Source organism: Carlito syrichta, unplaced genomic scaffold (genome assembly GCF_000164805.1).
Source record: "Carlito syrichta isolate Samal-C Ts95f unplaced genomic scaffold, Tarsius_syrichta-2.0.1 Scaffold315099, whole genome shotgun sequence".
In the NCBI taxonomy this organism is placed as follows: Eukaryota; Metazoa; Chordata; class Mammalia; order Primates; family Tarsiidae; genus Carlito; species Carlito syrichta.
This window is the reverse complement of record NW_007259195.1, coordinates 914,352-927,349: the sequence shown is the minus strand read 5'-3', so window position 1 is coordinate 927,349 and position 12,998 is coordinate 914,352. Positions and strand designations below refer to the sequence as shown.

The window sequence follows — 12,998 nt, the reverse complement described above, 5'->3', positions numbered from 1 at the left end:
CTCAGTTTTAACTTTATTAAAATAATGCTTTTTCATGATTACCGAAATAACAAAAATAGAGAAATATATGGGAAAGCAAGTATACAAAAAATACTTAAATTGGAAGTCTGAGTGAATAATGAAATGAAACTTCGCAGGAAATAGAAAGTAAATTGAATTTTCCCAATGAACATTTATATCAATTAGCTGCCCACCTGCCTCTCATAAATGTAACAGTACTAGGAAAAGATCAAAAAAGATCAAGAAATGTTTCTCATAAAAGTTTATGGAGCAAATCACTATAATATCCAAGCATATATTTTACTGCTAAATGCATCCAAGTCTCGTGAAGCTCCCTAGTGGGAGCCTTCATAAAAGGGACATGGTGGAAACTTGCTTCAAAACACAGGACTCCTGTTAATAGGCTATTATTTAACCATACGGGGATGGAATGCAAAATTTTATTTTGAAGTATGCTACTTTATAGTAGACTGTTATAATATTTGTGACATCTGAGGCTACCTAAACATATATAATTTGTTGAGAAATATATTTCCTATGCACCCGATCTAAAATTAAAATCTAAAATTAACTTGAACAAGTGATGCTATTACAAAGTAAGGTACAAAGTAAGGTACTTCAGAACCAATTTTAGGAAACCCTCTGAACCTTCTTAATTGCAGCAATTGTACCTATGAAACAGTATATTTTTGAAATATTGCACATGATTGTTAGTTAGAAACATATGTTCTTGTTCGTCCAGGCAACAAGTTAACACGGATAGTGGGACAGAAAAGAGAGGGACACTTTTCATTGTTTTGTTTTTTGTATCTTTTTAAAACTTGTGAGCAATTTAATATATTGCCTACTTTTAATGAAATGAACATTTTAAAAAAACACACCCTGAATTTCTTGTTTTTGATTTAATGGAAACATTTGACATAATTAGAATTTACTTCAGTTCAGATCCTTAATTATTTTTGTTACCTTATTAGCTCTGCTGTCTTTCTAGCCTCTCAGAAGTAAAAATGGTTAGTTCACATTGGAAAAAGGATAGATTTATTATCTAAGTTACTTGTTCTAAGGATGTAAATATCCATTCTTTCAGTCAACATTTATTATGCATCTATTGTGTGCAAGTACTATTCTTGGTGCTATTAATGAATAAATATGAAAATAATTCTAGTGTCAGAAGTATATATACACACACATATATATGCTTTTGCCAATTAGGAAGATGAGGGTAAATAATGCTTTTAAACTGTAATATGGTAAAAAGTAATATAATTCTTTTCCCCATAATTGCTTTGTTTATTCACTGTTCATTTATTAGTTTCACCATTTAAAATTATGTACAGTATAAACTGAAAATGATTAGAAATTATTCTATTTTTTTGGTATTTATCCAAAACCTTACATTTGTTAAATAGTAAATGGCATATTTATCTAAATTAAGCATTTTAGGCATTAAATATTATATTTAAATTTTTAAGTGTATGAGCCAAAAGTTTAAAAAAAATCTCAAACATCTGGAATTATCTCTTCTATTTAAGTAAAGTATTATGAGAATATTTATGTTCTCTTTTCCTGAAGGCAGCAAAAGCTATTATGAAGCTACTCATAATTTGTGATTAATTTTGGAAACTAGTTGATGGCATCACCAATCTAGAATTGGATTATAAAACAATGTCTGCATTTGTTTCAGCATGTGAAAACGAAGGCCCTTTTTCTTCAATTAGAGTATATTTGAGGGCCCAGAGGGAAAGAATTGAGAGAATATCAGATGTTTGCACTTTACAGTCTTTTACGTATATGGATTGAAAGCACTAATTTCTTGCTAATATTCATTACCAATACTTTCTTAATTTTTTAAGGTTTAACCATACATGAGAGTTATTGTAGACTGCCGTTCATTCTAGATAAGATATGGTATGTGTAGCTGAAAATTTTTCTGGTAATGCGCAGTCCAGGAGTGTTTCTTCTTAGACTTGTTCTACTTTGATTTACTGCTCCCTGTATGATTCGTTTAGATCATTTGCCCCAAGAGTACCTGCAGGTGAGGAAAGTTCAAGTCTCTGGCAAATTCTGTGAGCACTGACCTAAAAGCCTAGACACTGACATTGAGGAGCAGCAGGTGGGATCTATTTCTCAGTGTCATACTGAAGTTGCAAAAGGTCAGGTGAAACTTGCTCCATCATGTCACCCTTTTAGATCATAAAAATTTTTATGTATTTCAAGGAAAAAAAAACATTTTTAAGGTGTTTACTTTGTACAATTACTTCCAATAGGAGTGCCTTACTATTTGCAGTACAACATGGATGTTTGCAATCATGTGTGGGTGAGAATTTCATGCCTTTCATGTGCTTGTTTCTGAAAGGCTACTACACCTGTGTGGAGGTCATCTTCACCCTAAGGAGACAAGTCGGCTTTTACATGATGGGTGTCTATGCCCCAACCCTGCTCATAGTGGTCCTCTCTTGGCTTTCCTTCTGGATCAATCCAGATGCAAGTGCTGCCCGAGTGCCCCTGGGTAAGGTGTCCAGACTTCTCTCTCACTAAAGGAATAGCTTATATTTTTATGTTATTTCTTTCTATTTTACTCTATATATTTTTTATCTGCTTGTCTCCATGAGGGGCACCCCTCAAAAACCTGAATTTATTGATAAAAAAAATTGTGCATTTATTCTTCCATGTTTCAACTGTAGTCACCTTCAAAGTACTCTCCGTTTGATGCAATACACCTATTGAGACACTCTTTCCACTGCTCAAAACAGATTTTGAACTCATCGATTTTTATGCCTTTTAGGGTTTCTGCTGTTTTTTGTTCCGCCTCTTCCACATCAGCAAAACGTTTCCCTTTGAGGACTTTTTTAATCTGGGGAAACAAGAAAATTTGCTCAAGTCAAGATCAGGTGAATAGGGAGAGTGGGACACGGGGTCATGCCATTTTTTGGTCAAAAACTGCTGAACACTCAGTGCCATATTGGCAGGTGCATCATCATGGTGGAAGAACCACTCACCTGTTTGCCATAACTCGGAATATTTCTTATGCAAATCGTGATGCAACTATCTCAAAACTTCCAGATAAAATCTTTAGTTGATTGTTTGATCTGGTGAAACAAGTTCAGAGTGTACTACAAGGAGCCCGCTCTCCAAAAGATAATTCTGTTTTTTTTGGTGGGCGGGGGGGGAGACTCTCCTAGTATATCTTTCTGTTATCTTTATTACTATACAATTAACTAATTTGAAACACTGAATGTTCAAATTGATGGCAACTTATTTCACTTTTTTAGGCTTCTTTCAAAACTTGATATTGAATGAGATTTTCTCAGTGTTTATGTACTCTAACCTAAGTTTTTCTTTTCATATCCTCAGGGTATTTTAAGCAGGGGATCTGTTCTACTTTTTTCTGTCATAAAATAATTATTAGTACATTATTTTCACAGATTAAACTAGAGTCTAAACCCTTCTGTAGAGCCAAAGTCAAAAACAAATAACTATTTTGATGGAAATCTTTCCAAAAGATAGTGTATATCATCCCATACTCTTCAGGAATAGTAATATAAGCAATTTTTCAAAATTGTGTAGCATCATTTTCCTAAGTGCTGATTATGATCTGCCATATCAGAGGGGTGGCTAGATAACTGGCTGTCTCTCCCTTGAATGCCATGCTCTCCAGTTAGTTGTGTTTAATCCTCTGTGATATAGAAACACCATTAGCTTAGTCTTTTGAAGATCATGTCTGTATAACGTCTAAGAAGTCCTTGCATGAGGAAATAAGTAAGAGAGCTTCTTATGGGGGGGGTCAACTTCAAAGTACAGACATTGTGACAACAAATTTTTATTTTTTTGAAGAGTTTTAAAATTGTTTTTTACTTTGTGTGTGTGTTTTCTGAATATCTTCTGGAACTTATACAGGTAAAACTGTGTTGTATCTGACCTCTAAGGAATGACTGGTTGCTACATTTAATTTTCTCTTTCATCAAAAAGACCTGTGCAACCCTCCCTCCTGACTTACTAGACAAATTAAATTAAATACATATCTTAAAGAATAGAAAACCAGACCTGATCTCAAACCAGGTGAAGTGTGGCCCAAAGCAAGGCCCAAACCTTATCTGTATAATGACTATTTGTATACCCAATCCTGAATTTTACTCTGTCTTTAAAATACAAATTTTTTAAAAAGAATAGAAAACCAGGAAAGAAACCATAAAAATGACAATTTTATCTAAATAAAAAAATTAGTGGTTTACATCTAATAGAAATCACAAAGACCAAATCTATATTTATATAACCAAAAATGTGGAAAATTTTATTCTGAGTGTTGTGTATCTATAATGGAGACAATGACAACTGATAGATTAATTAATTCCTTTCATGGATGAAAATTATCTATGTACTACATTTTACTGGGAATATAACCACCAAAACTGGATTTAAATTTGTAGACTTCTAAAATATATAATATAATTTTCCCAAATAATCATGTTTACTTATTAGAAGTATTATGTATTGTTGCAGTAGTATAAATTTTAGGCTTCCCAGAACACTTTGGAGGCATCTCAATCTCTAATATATCCTTAAAAGATTTTTCTTTGAAAATTTCCATTCATTACTGGACTTCTGATATAAGGTACCTGAACTGTCACTTAACATCCAGGAGACCTGTTGTTTGGAGAAGTGTTTAATGACTGAAAGTCTGGAGTCAATCCAGGCTTGAACCCTAGCTCTGTGCTTATTAGCTTTGACAACTGGGACAATGGATTTAACTTCTTTAAACACAACTCTGCTAAAATATCAACAGGGGTGATAAAGTACACAAGGAACCCTAGGAGTTACTAGGGGACTGAGAAAATGAGTGAAAGCCTATATTATACATTCAGGAGTTAATAACATGCTACATTTATATATTGCTGTACAGTTTTCAAAGCCCTCTTAGATATTTTGATTTCGTTAGCAAAAATTTATTTTGTGCTATATGCCCTGTACTATTCAAGAAGATGGAGGTACTAGTTAACAAAAATAAATAGCTAATAGAAGTTAGGAAAATATATTAAAATAATACTTCTTAGTCTTAATGAGTATATATGTTCTTGGAAATAAACAGATACTAAATAAGTATGATATATCATGTCTAGGTTGATGTTGTAGGACAGCCAGTTTGGGGGCAGCAGTCTGCTTGCTAGAAAAGGCTTCAAGGAGAGATTGATACTGGATAAAGAAACAATGGCAGTGAAGAAGAGTCTCATGCATGTCTAGGAAAGAGTGGGCCCGGAGAGAGAGTATGCCTGGAGGTAGGAGCATGACTGGGCACTTGTGGAGCATACCTGGGCACTTATGGAGCATACCTGGGCACTTGGGGAATGACAAGGAGACCTGTGTGGTTGGAGTACAGTGAGTTCAAGGAAGAGAGGTGGGAGAGGAGGTCAGAAAGATAACAGTAGTGAGGGATGGAATGTGCAACACCTGGAGGCATTCTGATGGCTTTTACTCAAAATGAAATCGGAAACCCATGGAGGCGTTTGAGTGTGGTTTGAGTAGTATAAATTAAATTTTAAGATCTCTTTGCCTACTTTGTTGAGAACAGAAAGGGCAAGGTGGAAGCAAAGAAAGCAGTTAAGGGGCTACTGCAACAATTCAGGTAAATAATCATGGTTTGTACTAGGTTACAGCCATGCTGGTGCTGATAAATATTGGATGATGGATCATAGTAAAGGTAGATGTGTTGCATGTGAGACTTAAGAACGTAGAATTAAAGTTGATATCGAGATTGTTTTGAATGAAAAACAAGAAAGATGAAATTGACATGAACTGAGATGGAAAGAGCTGCAAGTAAAGTGGTTTGAGAAGGCAGGAGGACTAGGAGCTTTGTTTTAGGTATGTTAAATTTGAGACATCTGTTAGGTGAAGATGCCAAGAAGTTGGATGTGCAAGCCAAGTGTTTCTTGGAGATTTGAGGACTGGAGTAAGAATTTAAGATTTGTCAGAATATGGATGATCTTTTTAAAGTGATGAGACTGAATGGACTCAAAAAGAGTGAGTGTAAGCACAGAGAGGGACTAAGAAGATGAAGAACAACCAGTATGAGGTAGTTTCCTAGAAAACAAGTGGAGAAAGTGTTTCTAGGTCAAGAAAGTGATCAATCAACTGCTCATTGATCAAGTTTGGGGCTGTAGATTGCCATTTAGATTGCCTCCTGGGGAGGTCATTGGTGCCCAGACATGGACAATTTCCATGTCATCAGTAGAGGAAAGACTGATTGGAGTGGCTTCAAGAAAGAAGAGGAGGAGAGGAACTGAAAACATTCACTAAAACACCTTGTTGGAGATTGTTAGCTATAAAAAGAAAATAATAGGGAAATAGTTGGGGTGGGGATAGGAGCTGAGAGGTTGTTTTGTTTTTTGTTATTTAAGGTAGATGAAATCATAGTAATTTTATTTTTGATGGGAGACAAGCAGTAGTGAAGGAAAAACTGAGTGATGGAAAAGTGCACAAGCAGTATTCTTAAGAAAGTGAGAGGAAATAAGATCCAGAAAATGGAGAGATTGGCCTTTGCTTGGGGTAACGTGGGTTTGTCCCAGGGATCAGCAGATGCCTATAAAATGCCAGATAGTATATATATTTGAGGTTTTGGGGTCATACAGTCACACCACTAAAATCAACAACAGTTGTAACCATAAAATAGCTGAAGACAATAGTAACAATGAATATAGATGTATTCCAACATAGCTTTACTTATAAAAATAGATGGTGGGCTGGATTTGCCTACCAGTCATTGTTTGCTAATCTCTGGTCTATAGTATCAGGAGAGAAGACTGAGTTTATGAGCTCAGGCAGAGGTAGGTGGGTAGATACTCAAGTGTTTACATGTGTTGCATTTCCTTATTTGGTGAATTCTCTCGATTCATCTATAGATACAAGATGAGTTGTGAATTAATAGCACAAAAGCTGTTCATAGTACTTTCTTTTCATTTTAATGTCTGGTTATAGTGATGTCCCATCTTTTATTCTTTTTGGGGGGGGTTGGAGTCACACTTTGTCGCCCAGACTGGAGTGCAGTGGCACGCTCCCGGCCACCGCAGCCTCGACCTGCTGGGCTCCGGCAGTCCTTCCGCCTCAGCCTTCCAAGTAGCTGGAACTACAGGCTCGCGCTACCACACCCAGCTAATTTTTGATTTATTGTAGAGATGAGGTCTTGTCAAGTCGCCCAGGCGGGTCTCAAACCCGCGGGCTCAGGCAATTCACTCACCTTGGCCTCCCAAAGTGCGGGATTACAGGCTGAGCCACCAAGTCTGACCTATCTTTTAGTCTTGATACTGTCAAAGGGTGAATGGAATTCTTTTTTTCCCCCCAACCACTGTAACTTAAGGCCTTTTAAAAATTTTTATTGGTATTTTCTAATTTATATTTTCCACTGATTTTAGCTCTTATGTTTATTGTTTTATTATTATTATTATTTCTTCTTCTTCTTCTTCTTCTTCTTTCTTTCTTTCTACTTACATTGGATTTAATTTGATCTCTTTGAATATTTAAAGTGGGACTCAGATTGTAGACTTTCTTCTTTTCTGATATCTACATTGAGAGCTACAAATTACCCTATAAACATTACTTAGCTGCAATGCACAAATTTTGGTGTATTGTATTTTCATCTTTAAGTTAAAATATCTTATTATTTCTCAGTGATTTCTTCTTTGGCCCATGGATTCTTTAGAAATGTATTTAGGGTTTCTGTAGGTACCTGAATATGATTTCTAATTTAATTCTATTTTCAGAGTATACATTCTTTTATGTTTGTTGAGACTTATTTTGTAATGGTCCAGCTTAGCATATGCCATCTAGTAACCATATTATGTTCACTTACAATGCGTATTTATCATTGTCAGGTGTTGTGTTCTGTACGTATCTTTACAGTCAAGTTGTTTGATTGCATTATCAAAATCTTTTATCTCTTTTGTTTGATTATTATTGTTCTTGGTGAGAGGTGTTAAATTTCCAACTATATAATTATGGAATTATGTGGCAAGTATTTTGTAAGTCTGTTATTATGCACGTAAATTTATACTTACACCTAAAATGAAAAATAAAAATACTGACTCAGATAAAATTTCAGAATATCCAGTTGATATACCTTTCTTCATTCAACAAATTCACACCCCCCCATATTTCCCCAAAGGATTAAAGAAAATAAGTTTGCCAATCTCTTCTGTTATGACACATAGTTTTTATTTTCTAAAAGTTAGATTAAAACATATGGCTTAAAGAAATTACTTATTTGCCCTAGATTCATATGCCTTAAAAAAATTGTTGTGTTCTACTTTTATTTTCTCCCAGTCGTTTTTACTTTTCCCATTGTTAGCAAATGTCTGTTTCTTTTTGTGAATTTCAGATGACTTTTGTCTTAAGATATTTATTTAAGTATGGAAGTATCTATGCAAGTAACTATGGAAATAATTTTTTTTACATTATTCTAAGTAAACTATCCTAAAAAAATTTTCATGATACATAAAATATATTAATTGTTGCTAAAGGGAATTAATTTTTTAAACAAATAATTTTCAATTGTAAATATTTTAAAAATTAATAATTCTGGTCATAGTTCCTTTTCCTTTTAGTACTCTTTAACTAAAAAATTATGAGACAACAGTATCCTAATATAATATATCAGCATTTCTAAGTGAATTTACATTATATTAATAACAATTTCATATTTACCAATTTGATAACTAGTTTATTTCAGTATGAAATAAATTACTTGGAGTTTAGACAGCAGTGGGAGTGTATGCACTTTCAATGACTCCTTGAACTGCTCTTGTTGTTGTTAATAAATGGCATACTATCTCTGTCTTCCATTTCTTTTCCTTCCTTCTTTCTTTTCTTCCATTTTCTTCCTCTCTTCTTTTCTTTCTTTTGTTTTTCTAGTTTTTGGTTTTTCCCTTTTCACCTACACTACTAGAGTATATACTATTAAAGAATTATATTGCAGACTATCCTCTGAGATTAGTTGGAGAAGAAATCTCTGGAAATTTCATAGACATTCATAGAAGTTACTATACATACTTGAATAATTGAGATAATTTTATTACTATAAAATTCTGTCTGCACATTGATGAGCTAAATAGCTTTAACCCTGAATTATTTAAGAAAGCTTTTGCTCAATTCAACATTCTTAATAGCTAATTTCTTAATAATTTAGTTTATATTATTTGTTAGCTTTACCTCTTCATAGCCGAAGACTCTATGTAAGGTTGATATCAATTTCATGATATTTTCCCTGATTTGAAATCCAGACTTGTTTATTTTTATACTATGGAGGTAACAGTTTGAAAATAAGGTCTATATAATTTAAACATGTTTGAGCAACATAATACTAAGACATCCTAGAATTTATTAAAGAGGAGTATTAGTAATGATTAAACATTAACATTATAAAACTCCACATTTTTATGAATGATGGATTTATATTTCTTTCTGTTGGTTTATAATGTATTAAAATTTAGAAAACTTTACCATGTACTATTTAACAATGAACTAATCCCATTTCCAGGTTTTATCATGATAGTGCTAAAATATTTGTCCAAAAGTAATATTTACTCAGATGTCTTATTTTAGGATTAAAAATGAAATAGGCATTCCCGATTACAATATGATTTTCTGAAGATAAGACACAGTGCATATTCACATTCTTTTCCTTCTTAACATGTTCTATTTCTAATCTTACACCTTTGAAATGATAAAAATCTTGACTGAATTGGCTATCATTGTTTCTAACATAATGCTTGGAATTATAAATACCCTCCATCTCTCCAAAACCTATAAATGTTGTGTTTTTCTTTTTAAAAAAATTCCCTTCATCTGTTCCTTCAATCCCCCCATTGCCTTTTCTGACACCCACGCACCTTTACCTCCTCATATAGTTCTCCCTTTTCAACCCGACTTCCATTTGAAGGATATTGGCTTTCCTTTTCAAAAAGTTATTTCAAATTCCCAGGTGCACTGTGTTGTGCCATGATCATCAGCTCTTTGTTTTGAAACCTTTATCTAACTTTTCAATGTTTTCTTGCCAAATTTATCATCTTTTCTATAGGTACTTCCCCCACCTTTCATGGGAATTGTTCCAGACATCCTGTTAAAATCTTTGTCTCAACCTTTTCCTTGCATCAGTAATTAAGTATTTTTTTCCCCTCTAAAAATCCTTTCATATTGATCCTATTATAATCTAGACCTTCAATTCCTAAGTCTTTGTTTCCTCAACTATTTTTTCCTTCTCATTCTATTTTGTATGTCCATACCAGACTAATGCTACTCAAACATTCTTTTGATAATATAATTTCTGTCCCCTAAATTTAAGATGTCTTAATATTCACTATCAAACATGGTATAAAATCCATTACAAGACTTTGAAAGCCTTCTTATTATTTGAACTATTCTCCATTGTATCATAAAGTTTTTAATATATTATAAGGCTAGATATGCAGGTATGCAACTAAATTTACCAAAATTTGATGCATTCTAGGTTATTGATCAGCATGAGATGCTATGGAATCACTGAGAATAGTGTCAATATAGTCTTAAGCAATTAAATAAGGCTTGTCCTGAACAAATTTCAAAAGGTCAAAGTAATAACAAGTGTCTTCTCAGATTATAGTGGAAATAAAAAAATATCATCACCAACAGAACTAACTCCCCCTCAAAAATCACACGAGTACATGGAAATTAAACAACATGCTTCTGAATGGCTTTGAAGTTAACACAGAAATCAAGGCAGAAATCAAAATATTCCTGGGAACAAATGAAAACAAAGACACAACACACCTATACCTCTGAGATAATATGAAATCAGTGCTGAGAGGGAAGTTTACATCATGCACTCACATAACAAGAAAATAAATCTCAAGTAAACAGCCTAAAGTCTCACCTAAGGAAGCTAGAAAGCTAAGAGCAATCCAATTCTAGAATTAGTAGAAAAATTGAAATTATTAAAATAACGGGTTGTGAGATCCAAGTTGATCACCTAGGGGTAGCTGAATGGCACATCTCTCACAAGCAGAACAATGAAGACAATTTTGATTGCTGGTGACCTCAAGCAACTTGGGCAGGCTTAGATGGAGGGTGCAGCCCACATCGCATAGAACTCTTGGGCCAGGATAAGAGACGGAGAGAGCGGCCAGCTTTGAAGCCTGAAGACCCCGTCCTCACCAAGTGCCAGGCTTACATCAGTTTTGCAGTTCTGCCTTGTATTTGTGAAAGAGGGTGAGTGCAGCTGACATGGTATGCAATGGTTCCCCTGTCCCCAGCTGTGTGAGTTTTTAGTCCTATGTAGTAGGTAGTCTGGATAGGGCATAGTGGTATGCTACTAGAGCCCACATGGAGCTGGGAACCCACCTCAGGTTAGAATAGCTATGACTAATCAATCCCTGAGACTGTATTCTCCACTGGTAGCACTTGGCAGCCAGACTTCAGACTGGGAAAGTTCCCCTGTCAGCTTCACTCATCCAATACTTGCTGGCAGCAGTTGGTGGCCAGCCATCAGACTGGGAAAGATCACCTGCCAGCTTCACTAACCTGGTACCCACAGGCAGTGCTTGGTGGCTAGTCCCCAGATCAAGAAAGATTGCCTGCAGACTCACTCACCTGGAGGGAAGGTCCTACCAAGGCAGGGATTGTGCTGCTTTTAAGTTCTGAGTGCTGTCTTTGGTGAAGGAAAAGGAGTTGAAAGGGGCACTGGGAGGCCCTGTCTCCCAGTGGTAGTGCTTTGGGTTGCAGAGGACAGGAGGCCCATCCCACTTCTTGATCCCCACAAAGAGCTCACAACTGGAGGTTGGAAAGCAGTCTGACTGGCCTGGCTTCAGGAAAACCTTTGGAGTGGAAAGTCACTTTTAGTTCTAAGCACTGCCTAGCAGGAGAGGTGGAGCTGAAGTTGCAGTCCCTCTCTCTCTATGTGAACTCTTTTGAATAGCAGAAAAGGCTCTAAGGAAGCTAGACCATATCTAAATACAAAACAAAAAATAATAATAAAAAAGAAGAGCTGGTCCTCACAGATGAGGAAGAACCAGCAAAACAATGCTGGCAATCCCTAAAGCCTTCAAATGGCATCACCCACAAAACCATCCCCCATATCCCAATCAATGGAACCCATCAGAAAGATGTGTTCCTAATGAAAGATGCAGAATTCAGACAACATATGGCAAAAATGGCTAAGGAAAACCCCAAGAATATGGAAGCAAAGATCACCCAGGCAACAAAAGTAGTGCAGGAAATCCAAGTTTAGCTAGCCAATATAAGAAAGGTCCAATCTGAAATCCTGGAAATGAAGAAATCCTCTCTGTAATTTTAAAGTACAATGACAGGCTTAGGTAACATAATTGACCAGGTGTAGAAAAGAATCTCAGAGCTTGAAGTTCACAATATTGATCTACCCAGTGTATGAAATACAAGGAGAAAGTGCTCAAAAATAATGAACAAAGTCTACAAGAGGAAGGGGATTATGTACAGAGATCAAATCTATGGTTGATTGGCAACTTTGAGAGAGGAGGGAAAACTGAGAACACACTGGAATAAACCTTTCAAGAGGTCATTCAAGAAAATTTTCCCTATCTCTCAAGAAAGGCAACCATCTAAATGCAAGAGACCCAGAGAATATCTGCAAAATATGACATGAGGAGGCCATCCTCAAGACACATAATAATCTGTCTCCACAAGGTAAGCATGGAAGAAAAAATCCTAAAGGCAGCTAGAAAGAAGGGATAGACCAGGGAAGACCCATTAGAATTGCAGCAGTCTTCTCAGCAGAAACGCTACAAAGCAGAAGGGACTGAGGCTCCATCTTTAATTTTCTTAAAGATAAGCAATTCTAGCAAAGAATTTCTTACCCCGCCAAGCTAAGCTTCATTAATGAAGGAGAATTAAAACCTTAGTCAGATTTCCAATCCCTAAGATAATATGCATCCTGCAGACCAGCCTTTCAGGAGATGCTTAAGAAAGTTCTAAGCACAGAAATGGACGAACAATTACACTTATCA

General features: G+C 35.3%; 1 protein-coding gene across 2 annotated transcripts in view; it reads left to right on the top strand.

Moving 5' to 3' along the window:
* The window catches only part of GLRB (glycine receptor beta), a 101,372-nt gene that overhangs the window by 68,869 nt on the left and 19,505 nt on the right, over window positions 1-12,998 (top strand). For both annotated transcript variants that reach the window (XM_021706068.1, XM_008072312.1), the window contains exon 8: window positions 2,357-2,509. In XM_021706068.1, coding sequence (XP_021561743.1) covers window positions 2,357-2,509 — 153 coding nt within the window. The remainder of the gene's footprint in view (window positions 1-2,356; window positions 2,510-12,998) is intronic.